Raw genomic sequence first — 20,931 nt, 5'->3', positions numbered from 1 at the left:
ATAGACGCACATTCTCCTCTTCCCTTGCTCCTCTCCCCATTTACGTTGTCCTTTTCTGCTTTTATCCCGTCTGAGTCTGTCACCGTTTCATTGTCCCCTTGCTCTTTCTCCTTCCTGACCCCAGTTCAAGAAAGCACTGAGGTGCTGGCATCTCAGACTGGGTGCTCTGGGGTGGGACGTGCTGCACCTCTACTGAGTGGCAAGGGACAGCTGGCACTTCCGTGTGAACTACACATCAGACCTCTCTTGGCGGAGGGAGTGGAGTGGTGGGAAGGACTGAGAGTGGGGGTGCCACGGGGGTGACGGCAGGTGGGGCTCGGGGCTGGTGCCCTCCAGGCCCGCGTGCACATCCATTCCTCTGGCCACACCCCTGCAGGGCCACTCAGCATGCCAGGCCACTGTCGCTCCTGCACCTCATTGGCCCCTTCCCATCCTAGACCCTCTTCATCTTCCTGTTCTGCTTTCCTTCCTCGGGATCCCCTGCCTGTTCTTCAGCCCCCGTGACCCCACTGTGCCTCATCCGCCTTGTTCTCTAGACTCCTTCCCTGCCTTTCTCTGCCTCTGCCCACGGTGAGCTGTCGCTGTCTGATTCCACCCTTTATCTGTGGTTCATTTTTTCCCCACTTCTGTACTTTTCCTCCCCATGCTCTGCTTCGCTGTCTTTTTCCTTTATTTTTGCTTGGTCTTCTCATCTCTCCTGCTGCTGGCCCTGTGCTTGCCTCCTCCCTTTTCCGTGCCACCTCCTCTATTGCCCTTCCCACGCCTGTCCGCATTCCTTGCCCCCTTCCCTTCCGTTGCTTCCTCTCTTCTCCCTCCTCCCCTCTCCCTGCGCTTCCCCACTCCAGTTCTGTCCTCTGCCCAGCTGTGGGGGCCGGGACTGGGGAGCCTGCCGTTTGCCTCATCGTTCTGCTATGGCTTCTGGATACAGCACATCTGGATTCCGGGGCCCAGATGTGTGGTTGCCACAGCGACCTCAGTCCCTCTGGTAAACACAGGCGCCCACCCACCCCAGAACAGAGAACAAAACAATTGTGTGACTTTCTTTTGTCACGAGATAGAAATGTCTTTCCTCCTCCCTTCTCCCCACACCCATGTCTCCAGGCAAAGGAAGCTCTGAGGGTCCGAACCCCTTCTGTGGCTCCCTTGCCCCTTTGCAGCCCCGGCCTCTTAGTTCTCCCCCTGCTTTCATCTCGGCTGTTTTCTCTTTCCGTGTCCCTGTCCTCATCCCACCCCAGTTCCCAGTATAGACGCTGCCACCTTCCCCCATCTGATGCAGTTTCTTCTAACTGAAGCTACACAGTAACTGGAGGCAGAAGGAAGTTTCAAAAATCCAGACTTTCCACCCTTCCTTCTACAACTCCTTCGAGAAGCCGTTTCATTTGTTTCTGCCCCATCGTCAATCTTTTCCTATCCCAGAGCTGTTGGTTGGGGGTGGGGAGCGAATACACGCTCTGGATCCCGAAAACCTGGGTAAAATCTCCCTTCACCAGCACCAGCGAAGTCCCTTGGACAAGCCACTTAACGTCTGTGAGCCCCCGTTTCCTCAGCCACAAAGTGGGACTAATGCCTGTGCCTGCAGGAAACTGCTTTGTGAACGGAAGCCCAGCACAAGTGTTTTCTATCTTTCCCTCCCTGGCCTGCTCCCTTGGATCGCAGCCGCCGGCTCCTCCTTCCCCTCTGCTTCCTTCAGGTCGCTGCCCTCAGTTGCCCTTACTCTTCTGTGTCTTCCTTCTCTTCTCCCTGTCTTCCCCTCTCCTTCTTTCCTCTGCCTTCATCCCTCGTCCTCCTGAGGTCAGTCACTCGAGGATGGAGGCTCAGCGCCCGACACCTGACTGAGGGTCCAGAGGGCAGCGGCGCACGGGACAGGTCCTGCCCTGACCACTGGGCGTCCCTGCCTTTGCGCCGGGACGCGTTACTTTCCCGTCCTTCCCTCCCAGTCCTCTCACACTGCAGTGTGGTGCTTTCCTGATGAAATGAAACATATGAGACATGAGCTGCTCCAAGAGCCTAAAAACCGGGGGGCGGGAGGGATGAATCAAATTTTAGACAATGGTTATTTCAGAACCTGAAACTATGTCCGTCAAGCTTCCAGGGGCTTCCCCGAATGCCTTGTAAGCTTGTAAATATCTGGGAACCCGCATTCCTCTCTCAGACCCCCGCAGTGGGCTTTTAAGGCATCCCAGGACCACTCCTCTGGCTCTTCTCTCCAGGGTCTCCTGGCTACTCTCTGAGCCAAATATGGTGACCACACTTCCTAAGTAATAAAACCAAGAAGGAGGGCATAGGGAAAAAAATGGATATGGCCATGAAACAGAAATCTGAGGGTGCCAGAGAAAATCCACAGTCTGTACTGTCTGCTTTCTCTGTAATGCGGCCTCCAGACGCTCCCCTACCCTTCCCCTCCTGTGCCTCCACCACACCCCGCCAGGAGATCTGGGGGAAGCTGCTACCTACTCCTGGCTCTGGGGGCTTCACGCCAAGGCAAAGGAAGGAAGCTGAGCCCAGCTCTGTCCAAGATACTGACTTCACCCTCCCCATCAAAGCCAGGAAAAAAACAGCCACACACACCCAAACGGACACACACGGGGACACCCACGCGAGTGCCCATGTGTGTCTTTGGCCTCAGCCACATGCAAAGTGGGCGTCTGGCCACAGCCACGTGCTGGGCCGGCACGCCCTGACCCAGGAGCACCAGCACACCTGCGATCATCGTGGGGATCGGACCTGGCGTGCAGACACCTTGCCCGAACCCACGTGGCAGAATCAGGCACATGCAGGCTCTTTCACGAAGTCTCTTTCACTGTCACCTGTGACTTGGCCAAGCTGCACCTCAATGGTGAGGCTGCTGTGGGACAGACAGAACTCTATCTCCGGCATGGAGCCGGGAGTGGACAGTTCTCCTCTGTGGCGAAGTCTCTGTTCCAGCCCCTCGTCAGGGCAGCACATGGAGAATGAGGCCAGGGAAGCAGCCAGCAGGCTCGTGTGGGGTGTCTGCCCCCGTGCGCCCTGTGCTCCCGTCAGCCCTCTGCTGCCTGGGCCAGAGGCGGAGTGCCCTTCCCCAGCCCCTATGTCCCTCTGCCCCTGCTCCTGCTTCCCTGCAGCACCCTCCATTCCTGTGCCCCACCCCCATATTTGCCTCCTACCTCTAAACCTTCTTCCTAACCTCAGGCTTTCCTCCCATGTCTCCCCTGCACCCCAGCCTCCTTCCCAAGGCTCATATCCAGGTGTTCAGCCAAGCCCTTGCCCAGCCAGTGCCCAAGCCCCACCTGCCATTTCCCTAGGAATGTGCTGGGTGGGAGAATGAAAAGGGGTCAGTGATCCTGGAGTGATCCCGGGCTGAGAGCAGGAGAGGACGTGACGGATGAGAGAGGCAGCTCAGGGATGGGCAAGCAGGCAAGTGGGGAAAATAGAAGAAGAGACGGCAGGGCTGGGGCAGGGGAGGCTGGGGCAGGGCAGGGACTTGGAGTCCCAGAGTTGGAGAGGAAGGTCACCTTCTGCCTCCTGCCCCCCGCCTCTGTGCCCTGCCATACACTGCCAGGGGAGAACTGGTGGGAGGATGAAGGAGACAGCACTGAGAGCAATGGATGTGGGGCAAGCCCCCGAGATCTGAGAGCTGAGATCCAGCTAGAGCAGCAGCTGGGAAGAGGCGGGAGGGGAGCGCAGGGGAGGCTGGGGAGGGGCTGGCCATGAGGAGGGATGTAGGCAGACAATAGAGAACACTGGGGTCGGAGAGAAGGGGCAACAGGTGGGGAAATGGTGGGGAATAGAGAAGTGGCAGGAAGGATGGGGAATGTCAAGTTGGGCAAAAGTTAGGGTGGGAGTTAAAAATGGGACAGGGAAAGGACGTGGGAGGTGAGACCAGGGATGGAGGGGTGAGATTAGGTTATGGGAGGACTCAGTGATCCTAGACAGACAGGGAGGGGGCTGCAGCGATGGCAGGAGAAGAGGAGGGGTGGCATGTGGGAGGGCCTGGGAGCGGTGGGAGGACCTGCCCTATCTCCGCTCCCCTCCCTGACCTCATGCTGGTCCTCCCCTTCTCCTCCCCTCGCTGGCTGCAGCCTCCCTCCTCACTGTCACTGCCTGCCGAGATCAACAGCCGGTTGGTCGTGGCTCATTGAACCCCTGTTGCAGGGGACAAGCAAGAGGGACCTCCAAGGGAACCAAGGGCTGCCAACGGGACCCACCCTGCCCTGCCCTGAGACACCCCCCTCCCGGGGTTGGGGACAGAGCAGGTGCAGAGACACTGCAGCCGCCCGTTGCCCAGGTAAGAAACAGAGCTCTGGGGAGACCCAGCTGGAGGAGGAGGAAGAGGCAAGGAGTTTCTCTTTCTCCCTGATGCCCCGTACCCGGGGTTAAGGTGTGGCAGGAGAGTTCTCAGGAGTGCTTCCCAGTGCAGGGACTTTCTTCTGTTCTGGACAGAGGAAACAGGAGCATGCACTGGGGACCACACGCCCTGCGGAAGGTGTATCTGGGTGGATGGGGCTGCGTGTGTGCGGGCGCGTGCCTGCGTGCGCCAGGGTTTGGATGGGATGCAGACACCTAAGAGGCTGGGAACAAACCTAGAGACTCCAGGAGTCAGGTGGAAGCAAGGGGTGGCGGTTATTGGGCATCCCTGAGGTGGGGTGCGGAGCTGGGGGGCTGAGCTGGTGGCCAGCTGAACCCCGGGAGGAAAGTGCCGGTGGATTCTCGAGCGCTGGGGCTGGAGCAGCTGAGCCAGGGCTCCAGGAGGTGCCAAAGGGAGCTTCCCTGGGCATCCCGATGGGGACGCCCCAGGTGGCAGCACGGGAGTTGCAGGAAGAGAGGTCTGGCAGGGAGGTCTGGGGGTTCTCTTTAGGAAGTGCTGAAACGAGGCAAAGTCAGGACGCTCAGGTCGGGCACGGAGCCTACAGAGAGGATCCTAGAACTTGTTCTTGGCCAGAGCTCTGCACCCATGACTCACGGTTCAGCAGGGCTGGGATGGCTGAGAGTTGCCCCTAGGGGCACAGGGACTCTGTCTTCACTCCGTCCCCCTTCCAGGCTCCCCCTGCTTCTGTCCGTCTGAACCTCCCCACCCCAATACATGTGACACACCCTGGGCGGGGAGGGTGAACCCCTTATCTCGCCTGGAAAGAATTTAATGGCTTGGAAACAACTGGAAGTGGAGCTGAGAGGAACCACTGGGAAGCGACTCGGAAACAGCACAGCTGCTGCGCGCCCGCCCCGCCCGCCCCCACTTCCCGGATCTCCAGCCTCCTCCCCTTTCCCCCACCGCCCTGCCTCCAAATCCCTGGGGACTCAGCGCCTCAGTTCCTCCAACTTCCTTCTGCTCCAGTCCTGGACACTTGGTGCAGGACCAGAACCTGCCTTTCTGTCTCTCACTGCCCCCGACACCCTCTGACACTTTTACATCCGGGGTTCAGAAATCCCTTCTCTTCATTTTTCCATTCCCCTGGCCCGTAAGCTCCCAGAATAAGGGGCATCTGAATCCCCCAACTCACTCCTCCCTGGCACCCCCTTCCCACCTGTTTTCATCCCAATATCTAGGAACCCCCCATACTCCCTCCCTACTCTCACACTCCTGGAATCCTTCTACCTTCATTCCTCATTGCCAGATTCAACTGGGGGATGGCAGGAGGGGCCGAGGAAGGCATGGGGGGGACCAGAACCCCCACGTCTCTGGAACATCCCTCATAGAAGCCAGTCTCTCTCCCCACCCCTTGGGACCTGCAGTCCCTGATGAGCAAAGTGTCAAAGTTGGCCACGACACCCGAATACCCGGGGAGCTGAGTCACAGTTTGGTAGGATGCCCCCATCCCTGCCAGCCCTCCAACTGCGGGGAGGGTGCCCAGAGGGTGAGGCCACATCCCCCCCAACATACATACACACACACTGCAGAAAGGTGTCCCAGATATAGCAGTAGCGGGGATGGTGAGGGGGAGACACAAGAGACACCCAAAGTCTTCGCTTGCCCAGTTCTGAGAGAAGAGTGGAATCCTTCCAAGAGTTGGAAGAGGGGAGCTGGGGCGGGGGTGGGGAGGGGGGTGTGTGGAGACAGGGCAGGGGAGGGGGATTTGGAAGGAAGCTCTGGGGGTGTGGTCTGTGGGTGCCTCTCCTCTCTTCTCAACCAGCCACACCAGCTTTCCAGAGAAGCTGGTGGGCTCTCTTCGCCCCTTCCTGCTGCAAAGACCCTGTCCCCTTCCCCCCACCACACGGGGAAAGCTGCAGGATCCAGTGGTTTGTGGGGGTACTGGACAGCTCCCAGAGGCCACCAGAGGTGCAGGGAAGTACAGCAGGGGATAGGGCAGTGTATCCTCTGCCCCCCCACTTGGGAAGGGCCTCCCTCACCTCCAACTAAGTTCATTGACTCACACAGCTACCCTCTAAGCCAATGAGAAGTCAGCTTTCTTAGGCATCACCCAATGGCCGGGTGTGGAGGAAACCTGAAGGGGAGATTGAGTGCATGTGTGTGTGTGCCTGTGTATCTGTGTACAGGTGAGTTCATGCTTGTATTTGTGGATGGGCACAAGTACACATATTTGTGTGTGCACGCACCCTTATGATGTGGGAGTGATTTGCATGGCCTTAGACACAGGGTGACAGGATTTGAGGGCAGGCTAGGGCCCACCTTTTACCAGAGGCTGCGCCGCAAGCTGGGAGAAGGGCTGGGGGCACAGGCAAGGGCAGCTCTCCGCAGCCACACCTCTCTGCCTGGGCTTTCTTGGGCGGGGTGCTTCTCGGGGTGGAAACACGCTTGCCTGTCGTCCAGCTCCCATCTCTTGCTGGCCGGTAGCAGAGTGCGATGGCTGGTAGCCCTGAAAACTCCTTTTTCTCTGATCCAGAGGAGAATTTTAAGAGTAGGAAGCCAGGAAATGTGTGTGTATTGGGTGTGTGTGTGCGTGTGTCACCGTCCCTCCTCTCTCACCAGTGACACGTCCCCCACTCCTCACCAGTCAGCGTTTCCACCACCCACCCTGCCCTCCTTCTCTGTCCAGCCTCTCTTGTCTGGAAGAGCTGGCCACCTGCCAACACCTCTCTCAACGCTTCGCCTGCGCTGAGTCCTGACCGGCGCCTCCATAGCCCTCTCTCCGATGTTACCCTGGAGCCCTGATGCCTTCCTCTCAAACCCTTGCCTCCCTGTGCTCCCCAGCCCGTGCCTCAGGGAATTCCACACACACGACTGGGCAGCCGTCACCCAAATCAAGAAACAAGGCACTCCTAGCACCCCAGAACTCCCCCGCCCTGCTTCTGGCCACCGCTCCCCAAGAGTACCACAGTTCTGACTTGGAACACTGCAGATTAATGTTCTTTCTCCTCAACCTTCATATAAATAGAATTGTGCAGCATATTCTCTTACGTGTCTGGCTTCTTTTCTCAGCTTCCTGTCAGTAAGATCCATCCACACTATTGCATATAATTGTAGCTCGTTCCTGCTTTATTTTATTCCAATGTGTGAAAAAGTCACAATTTATTTAATCCATTGCACTGATGTGAGACATTTGGGTAGTTCCCAGTTTGGGGCTATTATGAGTAGTACTGCTATGTTGGATATATTCCTAAGAGTGGAATTTTGGGGTCATAAGGTTTACATATGTTCAGCTTTAGTAAATTTAGTAGATTCTGCCAAACAGTTTTCCAAAGTGCTTGTACCATCTGGTCCTGCCAAGATCCGCCCTGGCCTGGTCTCTGACTGCCTGTGCCCTGGCTGCTGTGTCTAACCAATTTCCAATCCCAGACACTGTCCGTGGTCCTAGCCCTGACCTTGGTCCTGCCTTTGGTTCCAGCCTTAATGTTAGTCTTGGGCTTTAATTGGACTTTTCATTCATTCATATAGTCAGTAAGTATTTATTGATCGGGCACGGTGGCTCACACCTGTGATCCTAGCACTCTGGGAGGCCGAGGCGGGAGGATCGCTTGAGGTCAGGAGTTCGAGACCAGCCTGAGCAAGAGTGAGAACCCGTCTCTACTAAAAATAGAAAGAAATTATATGGACAACTAAAAATATATATAGAAAAAATTAGCCGGGCATGGGGGCGCATGCCTGTAGTCCCAGCTACTCGGGAGGCTGAGGCAGTAGGATCGCTTGAGCCCAGGAGTTTGAGGTTGCTGTGAGCTAGGCTGATGCCACTGCACTCACTCTAGCCAGGCAACAGAGTGAGACTGGTCTCAAATAAATAAATAAATAAATATTTATTGAGCATCTATTATGTGCCAGATGCAAGGATGCAGCAGTCAAAGAAAAAAACAGGTGCCATGGCTGCCCCCCTGGACCTTACAGTCCAGTGGGCAAGACTGAAAGTGGGCAATAAAGTAATACAGTAAGCTCACCATGTATTCATTTCTATATGATCACAAATTGTTATAAACACTGTCAGTGAGATTCGCATGACGCTGTGATATTACATGATGGGCGGACCTGACCTGGTCAGGAAAGCTCCCCTGAGGAAGTGATATGGGGCTGAGACCTGAAGGATGAGGAGGCCAAGAGAGAAGAGCGTTCCACATGGAGGGAACAGCATAGACAAAGGTCTGGGGGTGGCAAGGAGCACAAGTGTGTGAGGGGCTTAAAGAAGGTCACTGGGGCTGGAGGACAGAGAGGGAGGGCAATGCTATGGGAGATAAGGTGGGAGAGGTCAGCAGGGGCCAGACGACATCAACAGGGCTGTTTGGAAGGTAGATACTGAAGAGTTTTAAGGAGGACGTCCTGGTTGCCTTTGTGAGATTGCAGAGGGCCGGAGTAGAAGCAGAGGGAGCAGCCAGGAGGCAACTGCAGTTGTCAAGCCAGAGGTGGATGGTAGCTTGATTAGAACTATGCTAAGAGGGAGAGAAGGAACTGAATTAGAGATGTTCACAAGAAAATATGGTGGCATTGAATGGACTGTTGGGTTTCTGGTTTCTAAAGCTGGATGAATGATGGGGCCCTGAGCTGTGATGGGGAACTCTGGGAGGGGATGGGGTTCGGTTTCAAACATGTTGAATTTGAGCTGCCCAAGAGAAGATGCCAAGTAGACAGGCAGATATATTGCTGTGGAGTTAGAAGGAGATGATTGGGCTGGTTTTACAAATTAGTTTATAGTTTAGAAATTAAAGTCATGAGTCTGGATGAAAGTACTAGGTGGGTGACTAGAGCAGGAGGTCTTAACTCTGCTGCACATTATAATCCTCTGGGGAGCTTTTAAAAATACTGAATAAAATTTGGTTCCTCGGTCGTTCTAACCACATTTCAAGTGTTAACGAGCCACATATCCCTCCTGGCTATCATACTGGACAGCACAAATATGGAATGATTTAAAATGGAAGGTGTGTCCAGTGATTTGTAGAGGTTAAGCAAGATGGAGACAAATGGTCCTTAGATTTTGTGACACCGAGGTCACTGGGAGACTTTAGGGACAGCTGTTTGGTGGGTTGAAGGGGATGGGGAAGCCAGGTGGTAGAGGATTGAGGCATGCATGGGCTACGGGGAAATGGAAACACCAAATACAGATAAACAACTGATAACTGTGGCCATGAAGTAGAGAAAAGAAATATATGGTGGCTGGAGGGGCTGTAAGATTGGGTAATGGTTTGTTGAAGTTTTTTTTTTTTTTTTAAGGTTTAACTTTTATACAGTGAAATGCACAAATCTTAAGTGTACAGCTCAATGAATTTTTGAATATGTATACTTCTGTTTAACCACCATACAGATCAAGATACGAAACATTTCCAGAAATCCCCCCGTGGCTCCTCTCAGTCAATACTATTCCTAAAAGTAATTCTATCCTGTCTTTCTAAAGCAAAGGCTAGCTCTGCTTGTTTTTATTTATTTATTTATTTATTTATTATGAGACAGAGTCTCACTCTGTTGCCCTGGCTAGAGTGCAGTGGCATCAGCCCAGCTCACAGCAACCTCAAACTCCTGGGCTTAAGCAATCCTACTGCCTCAGCTTCCTGAGTAGCTGGGACTACAGACATGCACCACCATGCCCGGCTAATTTTTTCTACATATATATTTTTAACTGTCCATATAATTTTTTCTATTTTTAGTAGAGATGGGTTCTCACTCTTGCTCAGGCTGGTCTCGAGCTCCTGAGCTCAAACAATCTGCCCTCCTCGGCCTCCCAGAGTGCTAGGATTACACACGTGAGCCAACGCGCCCGGCCTCTGCTTGTTTTTGAACCTCATATAAATGGCATTATTCGGAGTGGTTTTTTTTGTTTGTTTGTTTATTTTGTTTTGAGATAGAGTCTCCCTCTGTCATCCTGGCTAGAGTGCAGTGGCATCATCATAGCTCGCTGTGACCCTAGGCTCCTGGGCTCAATTGATCCTCCTGCCTCAGCCTCCCAAGTAGCTGGGACTACAGGCACACAGCACCACACCTGGCTAATTTTTCTATTTTTTGTAGAGACGGGGTCTCACTCTTGCTCAGGCTGGTCTCAAACTCCTGACCTCAAGCGATCCTCCCGCCTTGACCTCCCAGAGTACTGGGATTACAGGCGTGAGCCACCGCACCTGACCTACAAAGTATTCTCTTTTTATGTCTGATTTATTTTGCTCAGCATTATGTGTGTGCAATTCATCCATGTTGTTGCATGTACCAATGTGGCATTTTCACTGCTATATAGTATTCCATTGTTTGACTATGCCATGATTTATTTATCCACTCTACTGTCAGTGGACACTTGAGTTGTTACCAGTTTGGGCTAATATGAATAAATCTCATTAACATTATTGCATAGTCTTTTGGAGGATATATGCATCATTCTATGGGATATTTACCGAGAAGTGGCATTGCTGGGTTATCGCCTATGTGCTTCAGTGGATACTACCAAACAGTTTTCCAATGTGTTTGCACTAATCTATGCTCACACTTGCAACAGTTGAGGATTCCAGTTGCTTCACATTCTTTTTTTTTTTTTTTTTTTTTTTTTTTTTTGAGACAGAGTCTCACTCTGTTGCCCAGGCTAGAGTGCCGTGGCATCAGCCTAGCTCACAGCAACCTCAAACTCCTGGGCTCAAGTGATCCTCCTGCCTCAGCCTTCCAAGTAGGTGGAACTACTGGCACATGCCACCATGCCCGGCTAATTTTTTCTATTTTTTTAAAGTTGTCCAGCTAATTTTTTTTTCTATTTTTAGTAGAGATGGACTCTCACTCTTGCTCAGGCTGGTCTTGAGCTCTTGAGCTCAAGTGATCTTCCTGCCTTGGCCTCCCAGAATGCTAGGATTAGAGGCGTGAGCCACCGTGACTGGCCACACATTCTTGCCAATATTGAGCAATGACAGCCCCTTCAATTTTAGCCATTCTCATGGGTATTTGGTGGCATCTCATTGTGGTTTGAATGTGCATTTCCCTGATAACTAGTGATTTTATGCACCTTTTCATGTTTAATGGACTTTTGGATACATTCTTTTCTGGAGTACCTATGTAAGACTTTTGCCAATTTAAAAAACTGGGTTTCCTGACTTCTGTTTGTTGTTTTGTAGAGTTCCTTATTTTAGGTTTTAATCCGTTCTTTCTCTGTGTGCAGGTGTGTCTGTGTGTGTATCTCACATATTTCCCCCCCTCTGTGGTTTGCCTTGTTATTCTCTTAATGGTGTCATTTGATGTCCAGAAGTTGTCAATTCTCACGACGTCTAGCATATCAATCAGTTTTTTCACAGTTAGGTTTTTTGTGCGTGTCCCACTTAAGAAATCTTTGCTTACTCCAAAGTCATAAATATTTTCCTGGCCGGGCGCAGTGGCTCACGCCTGTAATCCTAGCACTCTGGGAGGCCGAGGCGGGTGGATCGCTCGAGGTCAGGAGTTCGAGACCAGCCTGAGCAAGAGCAAGACCCCGTCTCTACTAAAAATAGAAAGACATTATATGGACAACTAAAATTCTATATAGAAAAAATTAGCCGGGCATAGTGGCGCATGCCTGTAGTCCCAGCTACTCGGGAGGCTGAGGCAGTAGGATCGCTTAAGCCGAGGAGTCTGAGGTTGCTGTGAGCTAAGCTGACGCCACGGCACTCACTCTAGCCTGGGCAACAAAGTGAGACTCTGTCTCAAAAAAAAAAAAAAAATATTTTCCCTTATTTTTTTCCTCTGTAAGGTATTATCATGAAAGATATTGCATCACCTTTCATATTTAGGTTGTTGATCCTTCTCAAATTAATTTCTGTATGTGGACATAGAGATCTTTTTTTTCCCATATGGATCTTTAATTGACCTAGCACAGTTGACTGAAAAGACTGTCCTTTCTCCTCTTAATTGCAGCAGTATCTTTGTCATTAATCAGGTGACCACATATGCATGGGTCTATTTATGGGCCCTACTGTGTTCCATGTGTCCTTGCACCTTTATAATAAGTCTTAATATTTGACCATGTAAGACCTGAGAAAGAGGTGTTTTTTTTTTCTTAATAGGAGATATTTGAGCTCATATCAAAGCTGATAGGAAGCATCTAGTTGAGAGTGAGGGGTTGAATAAAACAGAGAAGATAATCTACTCAAAGTTTCTTAGAAGACAATAGGAGCTGGGATCCAGGTGCTTGGGCAAGAATTGGCCCCAGATCTCATCTACTAATTCATTCCACATAGATGTGTTGGATAGCACATTCGTCCAGAGCATTTATGTACCAGGCACAGGGATGCAGCAGTGCCAGGACAGATGAGGTCCCTGATCTCATAGAGCTCCCATTCTTGTAGTGGGAGAAAGATAATAAACAAGTAAACACATAAAGAGACAATTAAGGCAGCAGTAAATGCCATGGAGAACATGAACAGGATTTGGTGATAGAGGGTAATGGGAGACTGCTCCAACTGGGCAGAAGGCAGGCTTCCCGATGACGTGTGAGTTAAGATTTGAACAAGAAGGAGCCAGCCTTTAAGAGCTGAGTGAAGAGCATCTCAGACAGAGGGAACATACAGTACAAAGGCGCTTAGGCTACTGCGAGCTTGTAGTGCTGGTGAGACAAACAAAGACCAGTGTCAGGGGAACACAGTAAAAAAAGAGGGGCAGGGTAACCAAATCATATCAGAAAGAGAGGCAGAGAACAGAGCTGCCCAGAGAGGGTATCCGTTAGGGTTGGACTGAATGTGAATTTTTATATACATATGAGTCGGGTGATTAGTTGTGGGTCTGGGTCTCCTTTTCAAAGCTGCGCTCACACCTGCCCTCTCTCCTCGCAGCCTCCTGAATGATGCCAGCCCAGCATCCTCTAACCTCCAGTCTGGCCCTCCTGGTGCTGCTGGGCACAGCCAGAGCAGGCCCCTTCTCTTCACGGTCCAATGTGACACTCCCAGCCCCACGGCCCCCTCCTCAGCCAGGGGGCCCCTCTTCTCAGCTTTATGAGCATACCGTGGAAGGAGGGGAGAAGCAGGTGGTATTCACCCACCGTATTAACCTGCCCCCTTCTGCTGGCTGTGGCTGTCCCCCGGGCACTGAGCCCCCTGTCCCTGCTTCAGAGGTGCAGGCCCTGAGGGTCCGGCTAGAGATCCTGGAGGAGCTGGTGAAGGGGCTCAAGGAACAGTGCGCTGGGGGATGTTGCCCTGCTGCTGCCCAGGCTGGCACAGGTGAGCAGGGGATTACAAGAGTGGGCACAGAAGAAGGGGAAGATGCAGAGGTGGGCTAGGGTGGGGTGGGCACTGCTAATCCATAAAGGACCTTGGTATGAATTAGAAAAAGGCATCCTTCCTTGCCCTTAGGGATGGTGGGTGCAGCCCAGAGCACAACTTGGAAAGCAGAGCTGGGCTAGACGTCAGCCTAAGCATATGCTAGGGCAGCGAAAGGCTGGGAGCAACATGGCCTTATGAAACGAGGCTGGGCCTGCTGGAGGGGCTGACCCATAGGACCACCATATGGGCTCAGCCTCTCTCGCCCCAGAGAGACTGAGGCCTGCTTCTCCCTTCCACTCCAGGTCAGACAGATGTGCGAAGCCTCTGCAGCCTTCATGGTGTGTTTGATCTGAGCCGCTGCGCCTGTTCTTGCGAGCCAGGCTGGGGCGGGCCCACCTGCTCAGACCCCAAAGACGCTGGGATGTCCCCATCCTCCCCGCCTTCAGCCTCCGGGTCCTGCCCCGATGACTGCAATGATCAGGGTCGTTGTGTCCGCGGTCGCTGCGTGTGCTTCCCTGGCTATACCGGCCCCAGCTGTGGCTGGCCGTCCTGCCCTGGGGACTGCCAAGGTCGCGGGCGCTGCGTGCAGGGCGTGTGCGTGTGCCGCGCTGGTTTCTCAGGCGCCGACTGCAGCCAGCGCTCTTGCCCTCGGGGCTGCAGCCAGAGGGGACGCTGCGAGAATGGGCGCTGCGTGTGCGACCCCGGCTACGCTGGTGAGGACTGCGGCGTGCGGAGCTGCCCTCGTGGTTGTAGCCAGAGGGGGCGCTGCGAAGACGGGCGCTGCGTGTGCGACCCCGGCTACACCGGCGAGGACTGCGGCCAGCGCTCCTGCCCTCGGGGCTGCAGCCAGAGGGGACGCTGCGAGAATGGGCGCTGCGTGTGCGACCCCGGCTACACTGGCGAGGACTGCGGCGGGCGGAGCTGCCCCTGGGACTGTGGCGAGGGCGGGCGCTGCGTGGACGGCCGTTGCGTGTGCTGGCCCGGGTACACCGGCGAGGACTGCAGCACGCGGACGTGCCCGCGCGACTGCAGGGGCCGAGGGCGCTGCGAGGACGGCGAATGCATCTGCGACGCGGGCTACAGCGGGGACGATTGCGGCGTGCGCAGCTGCCCTGGCGACTGCAACCAAAGGGGCCGCTGCGAGGACGGCCGCTGCGTGTGCTGGCCTGGGTACACCGGGCCTGATTGCGGCGCGCGGGCCTGCCCACGCGACTGTAGAGGCCGCGGGCGCTGCGAGAACGGCGTGTGTGTCTGCAACGCGGGCTACAGCGGCGAGGACTGCGGCGTGCGCAGCTGTCCGGGGGACTGTCGCGGCCGGGGCCGCTGCGAGAGTGGCCGCTGCGTGTGTTGGCCTGGGTACACAGGCCGGGACTGCGGGACGCGCGCCTGCCCCGGTGACTGTCGCGGGCGGGGGCGCTGCGTGGACGGCCGCTGCGTGTGCAACCCAGGCTTCACCGGCGAGGACTGTGGGAGCCGTCGTTGTCCTGGAGACTGCCGTGGGCACGGCCGCTGTGAGGAGGGCGTGTGCGTGTGCGACGCGGGCTACTCGGGCGAGGACTGCAGCGCGCGCAGCTGCCCCGGGGGCTGCCGAGGCCGCGGCCAGTGCGTAGACGGGCGCTGCGTGTGCGACGACGATTATACCGGGGAGGACTGCGGTGTGAGGCGGTGCCCGCGCGACTGCAGCCAGCATGGCGTGTGCCAGGACGGCGTGTGCATCTGTTGGGAGGGCTATGCGGGCGAGGACTGCAGCATCCGCACCTGCCCCTCCAACTGCCACGGACGCGGCCGCTGTGAGGATGGGCGCTGCGTGTGCAACCCAGGCTACACCGGCCCCACCTGCGCCACTCGCAGCTGCCCGGCTGACTGCCGGGGTCGTGGGCGCTGTGTGCAGGGTGTGTGCTTGTGCCACGCGGGCTATGGCGGAGAGGACTGCGGACAGGAGGAGCCTCCTGCCAGCGCCTGCCCTGGGGGCTGCGGGCCTCGGGAACTGTGCCAGGCGGGCCGATGTGTGTGTGTTGAGGGCTTCCGAGGCCCTGACTGTGCCATCCAGATGTGCCCAGGGGACTGCCGCGGCAGGGGAGAGTGTCGCCAGGGCAGCTGCGTCTGCCAAGAGGGCTATGCCGGGGAGGACTGCGGGGAAGGTAAGCAGGCAGCCTTCCCCATTATCCTGGGTCAGGGACTGGGGTTCTGGGAACAGGAGCCACGGGGAAGACCTGAGCCTGAGGCCCAGGGGCCTGTGCACCTGGAGGAAGAGTGGAGGGAGATCTGTACTGGGGGAGGGGTGTCAGTCAGAGAAACCAGTGTCCACAAGGGGTAGCGGCACCAGGGGAGCATGCCAGCAGCAGGACGGGCCTCAGGTCTCTGAGCAGCAGCAGGCAGAGTGCCCCTTCAGTTGCGTTTAGGGAGATTCTGTGTTCCTGGAGGTGGGGAAAGGTGAAGGAGACCCAGGCCCCCTTCAGGCCTCTGTCAGCACCACCCCCCCTGCAGAGAGGAGGGGGAGCTCGGATGGGCCGCTTGGTGTAACCCTGAGTAAAGGGGACTGTGATGTTGGCAGTGGGGGGGGGGGGTGGTTGCCTTGGGCCAACCAGCCTTTTCTACCCCAATCTCTTGGGCAGAGATGCCAGCCATTGAGGGCATGAGGATGCACCTTCTGGAGGAGACGACCGTTCGGACAGAGTGGACCCGGGCTCCTGGCCCTGTGGATGCCTACGAAATCCAGTTCATCCCCACGGTGAGGGAGATGCCCCACTCCAAGAGAGGACTGAGTGGGCAGGACTCGGGGGGGAGGGTGCTCACCTTCCACAGAAAGGGCCGCATACTCAGTGGTTGAGCCCAGATGGCCGCGTTCCTGAAGCTGCTGTAAAGGCCTTTGTGTTCTGGGCAAGGAGGCCTCTGCAGCACGTCCAGCAAGCACTGGCCCCATGCGGTGGAAACGCTTTGGTGACAGTGCGCTCAGCACCTCCTGAGGCTGTTCAGTCCATTGTTGGTGTCCCTGTGAGTCAGTTCTTCTTGTTGTTGCTGAATCCAAATCTGCCCCTATTCTAATATCTATTCACTGGCCCCAGCTGGTCACTTGCCAGCAGCTAGAATTTTTTTGCTCTCCCTGTTTCCTACATCAGAGGCCTTCAGGTCTTTGGAGACATCAGCCATCGCATCGCCCTTCATTCCCCAGGCCAAACACCCTGATGTCTTTGCCCCTTTCCCTTAATTCTTTGTTCTCTGAATCCTTCACCATCCTGTGCCTCCTGCTTTTTCATGCGCCCCTCAAAATGTAGGGGTGGAAAGGAGCCCACTGCCTAACTCTGCATTCACTGGCACTTTTCTCAGAGCCGGCATATATTAGCTTGCTGTCACACAAACTGTCAGCTGCTTTGGTCATATTTGTTTTAAGTAACTTCGTATTATAAAAGTCATACAGGCCCAGTGCTGAAAATTTAGAAAACATATTCAAGGAAAAAATATGGAAGGGAGAGAAGGAGGGAGACAACACTCAACTGTATACACTTTTTTAGCCTAAACGTAGGCCTTTGCATTCGGCTCTGCTCCGTGTTATCTTTTTTGGTTTGGGCCAAGCTATGTAGGCTGTTGCAATCATTTTGAGTCTGTGAACTTGTTCTCCCACCTCCATATCATCGGTGCATTGCAAAGCATTTTTTCTCTGTCTGTCTTCAAATTACTCTTAAAACATTAGGGGAGCACCCTAAGGACAAAGCCCTGTGGCTGGCCTGTCATTAGGAACCTCCCTTTAGCGGACTGGGCTTTTAGGATACAGCCGTTTCCCCAGCTCCAAATCATCTGACATTTTCTCCATTGAACTCATGTTTTCCTGAATCATCCCACAAACGCTATAGGGTGTGGGCCATGTTACCCTCGACTTCATCAGCCTAGCCAGGACTCTGGAAAAATACATAACTTCCTGGGCCGAAAGCCTTAGAAGGCACTAGGACAGAAAGGGACAGCTCAGAGGTGCTGTCCTCCGCACCCCACTTTGCCTGGTCTTCTCATTATACCCTTCAGGCCAGACCCCTACCACGTTCTCTCTCTCCTTACTCTTTATAAAGCAGAGGCAAGAAATCCCTACTTAATGGTGCAACCAAGATAGCTTGGATTTTTTTCTTCTGTTTAAACATTTTTTTGTTGTTGTTTTAAAAATAATTTAATCACGAGACAAAAATTTGGCAGCTAGAGAAAGGAAAAACAATTCTTGGCTGCTTTGCACTAAAACAAGCACTGCTAACGTTTTTAAGTGTTTCTCCCACTCTCTTCTTCTGTGTGTATGTTATTTATATAGCTCTAATCTTGACAGGGTGGGACTTTTAAAAGGAACTTTCCTAAGAAACTTCAGGGAAAGAAGAATTAAAATAAACACTTGAGATAAGAGGAGCTTTCAGGGGAGCAGTTGTCTCCTGCTCTGAGTAAATAAATCTAAACTCATCCTTGGGTGTTCTTAGGGCCGCTGCTTTCCAGCTGAAGCCGGAGGCCTCCTCACTCAGAGCCAGGGTGGGACGGAGCCAGGCTGCGCCACACTTGGCCCTGTTCTCAGCTCATGCGCCGTGCTCTAGGGATGGGACTCTGTCACATTCCGGGTCCTTTCTGAGCCTGGGTGTGGAAGATGCTCCTATAAAATTGGTCCCCAGCTACCTCTCTTGGCCTGGGCTGCCAACTCTCAGACCATGCTTTCTACTCTCTCTGGCTGGCTCCTGGCATTATTGTACCTTCTGCTCTGTCCATTTCTGTTGGCATGGGCTATATTCAGTAGTTGGCCCTTCACTGGCTGCTGCCATCTTCCCAGAAGCCTGTGTCTACCTCGTTCCACCCCCCTTCCCAGAAGCACTTATCTCGCAAAGCCCAAACTCTGCTATTCCTGACCAAAGGACACACCTAGTTACTGGAATTATTTTGAGAATGCAGAAAAGGGATGTTCTTCCTCCCCTGCCTTTGTGGCATTGTTTCTCTGACTCAGTGGTTCTCAAAGTGTGTTCCCTGGAGCTGCAGCATGAGCATCACCTAGGAGCTTGTTAGAAATGCAAACGGTCAGGCTCTACCCCCAGATTTACTGAGCAGGTGTGGGGCAGAGCCCAATAGCTTGTGTTGCAACAGGCCCTCCGGTGATTCTGATGCACCTTGAGCCTGAGGACCACTAACTTAAGGACTGTTGCCATTTTGAAAATGTTAGTTCCTCTATGAATGTGAAAGAAAGCATGGGGAAACTGAGGGAGGTGAGCCCTTGAATCAGAAAGAGACGCAGGACTTCCTTGCCTGGAAACCAGGGCTACGCCAAGTGTTGGGACATAAGACCTGGCAGCCTCAGCAAAGTTTTTGCCTGCGTCTAGTCTAAAAAGGGAGATGAAGGTGAGGGAAGCTCCAGGGACCAGCCAAGGTGGCATCCTCTGTCTGGAGCCACAAGGTTGATATTGAGAATAAAGTTAAAAACTTTCCAAGAACAAAGTCTGTGAAGCAGCCAAGCTTTGCCAAGGGGCAGCAGAGCCAGCTGCCAGCATCTGGCTAGAGAGCCTGCCCCAGACCAGCGAGATGGTGCTGGGACACGCGGGTTAGGCTGGCCGACTTTCAGGGGACTGTTCCCACATGGATCTCAGGAAGAACCAAGAGGCGTCTAAAGGATATATATGGGTTGGCCTGAAGGGAGAAGAACTCTGGTGGTAGGCCTGCCTTGCGGAAAGAACCAGACAGCAGTAGGGAGCGTCCAGGGTGTTGGGGGAGGCACTGGGGGAATAAAGAGGGAGAGAGACAGACAGACAGACAGACAGAATGAACAAGTAAATTCCAGGAAGGATAAGGATTTCACAGGTCTTGAGTTGAGGCCAATCCAAGCCTTCCTAGGCAGGGTGAATAGGAGAGGGCTGGGAGTCCTACGTGCCCAGGAACCTTTTCAGCCCAAGAAACTGACAAAGTTCCATTTCATCCTCAACCCAGAAATCTCTACGTGGCCTTCTCATCTGGTTTTATACTTTGGTATTTACTGTGCTGATTTCCGCGCAGTTCTCCTGGTTTAGGAGAGTACCTTTTGAAATTTCCAATCTTACTTGGCTGAATGGAGGCGTCCCCATCACGGCCAACATAGCTAGGCAGAACAGAGCGTCCTTAGCGGCTCTCCTAGCTGGACAGCCCAGCGCAGTGTGGGGCTGTTGGAATGCTCACAGATGGCCAGTTGCTCGTGTTGCCCCAGCGGCTGGCACTCCAGGAGAGACCCCGCCTGGAGCAGGACCTAGCAGCTTTCCTTCAGGGCCTCCACTCCTAATCACAATCCTTTAGATGTACACTTGGAGGAGGATTGTTTTCTCACAGGCATTTGCTACACAGAGATTTTTGTAAGTATCTATAAAACTGGAGACGTATCCATGCGTTTAGCTACTAGAGTATAAGCTACCTAAGCACAGAGACCCTATCTTTTATTTCTGTGTCTCAATGCCCAGCATGACGCCAGGTACAAAGTCAGCAATCAGGAAACATCTTTGTGGAAATGTGCGAGGTGGGGGCTTGTTTTGAGGAGCCTACAAACCTGCTGAAGAGACAAGAAAAGTCCCTAAAAGGAAACATTGTGAGGCAGATCACACTCAAGTTACACCACCACGCCACGAGCAGAGGCTCAGGCCGAGGCAGCTGCTATAAGGAAGAAGTGAGGCTCGCGGGGCGTCCCTAATCTGCTCCGTCTATTCTGAAGCAGCGGGCTTAGGCTGCACCCCCTCATGCCTAGGTAGTCCAGGTTGCTGGGGAAAGCCCGAGGGCGAGTCTGGCACAGGTCAAGTGGAATTCTGGCAAACGACCAGGGAGTGCCCATGAGAAGGGACTCTCGGGTCACACTGCCGGGGCTTAAATTTCTGCTACCTTCTTGGTGTTGTTGACCTTGGCAAGATACTTGTCCTTCTTTGCCTCAGTTTCCTCATCTGAGAAATGGGACCAACAGGACCTATCTCACAGGGTTGTGGTGAGAATTAAGTAAGTTCATAGACGCAAATCTAGAACAGTGGCTGGCACGGAGTGAGTGCCCTAGGTGTGCTTCCTGTTACTGCCCTGCTCCCCAGCTTGTACGGGTGGGCGAAGTTCCACACAGCCCCCTGCTGACACTGTTTGCAGCTGGAGAAAGAAGAGGTAGGGGGATTGGGCAGCAGGGGCCGTTGTGCCCGCCCGAGCCACCTGGTGCTCTCTCTCACAGACAGAGGGGGCGAGCCCCCCATTCACCGCGCGGGTGCCTGGCTCTGCCTCAGCCTATGACCAGAGAGGACTGGCCCCCGGCCAGGAATACCAGGTCACTGTCCGTGCCCTTCGAGGGACCAGCTGGGGCCCTCCTGCCTCCAAGACCATCACCACTAGTGAGAGCTGGGGCTGTGGGGGTGGGGTCCTGGGTGGGGATCTGGATTGGCC

The 20,931-nt window shown here is 54.1% G+C and overlaps 1 protein-coding gene across 1 annotated transcript in view; it reads left to right on the top strand.

Annotated features, from left to right (window-relative positions):
- The first annotated feature begins 4,238 nt into the window (after positions 1–4,238).
- The window catches only part of TNXB (tenascin XB), a 53,850-nt gene continuing 37,157 nt past the window's right edge, over positions 4,239–20,931 (top strand). The window contains 5 exon segments of the mRNA XM_069488592.1: positions 4,239–4,264; positions 13,123–13,506; positions 13,851–15,689; positions 16,164–16,279; positions 20,723–20,879. Coding sequence (XP_069344693.1) covers positions 13,131–13,506; positions 13,851–15,689; positions 16,164–16,279; positions 20,723–20,879 — 2,488 coding nt within the window. The 5' untranslated portion in view covers positions 4,239–4,264; positions 13,123–13,130.

The sequence above is a fragment of the Eulemur rufifrons genome, chromosome 15, assembly GCF_041146395.1.
Source record: "Eulemur rufifrons isolate Redbay chromosome 15, OSU_ERuf_1, whole genome shotgun sequence".
Lineage (NCBI taxonomy): Eukaryota > Metazoa > Chordata > Mammalia > Primates > Lemuridae > Eulemur > Eulemur rufifrons.
This window is presented reverse-complemented; position numbering and strand designations above follow the sequence as displayed.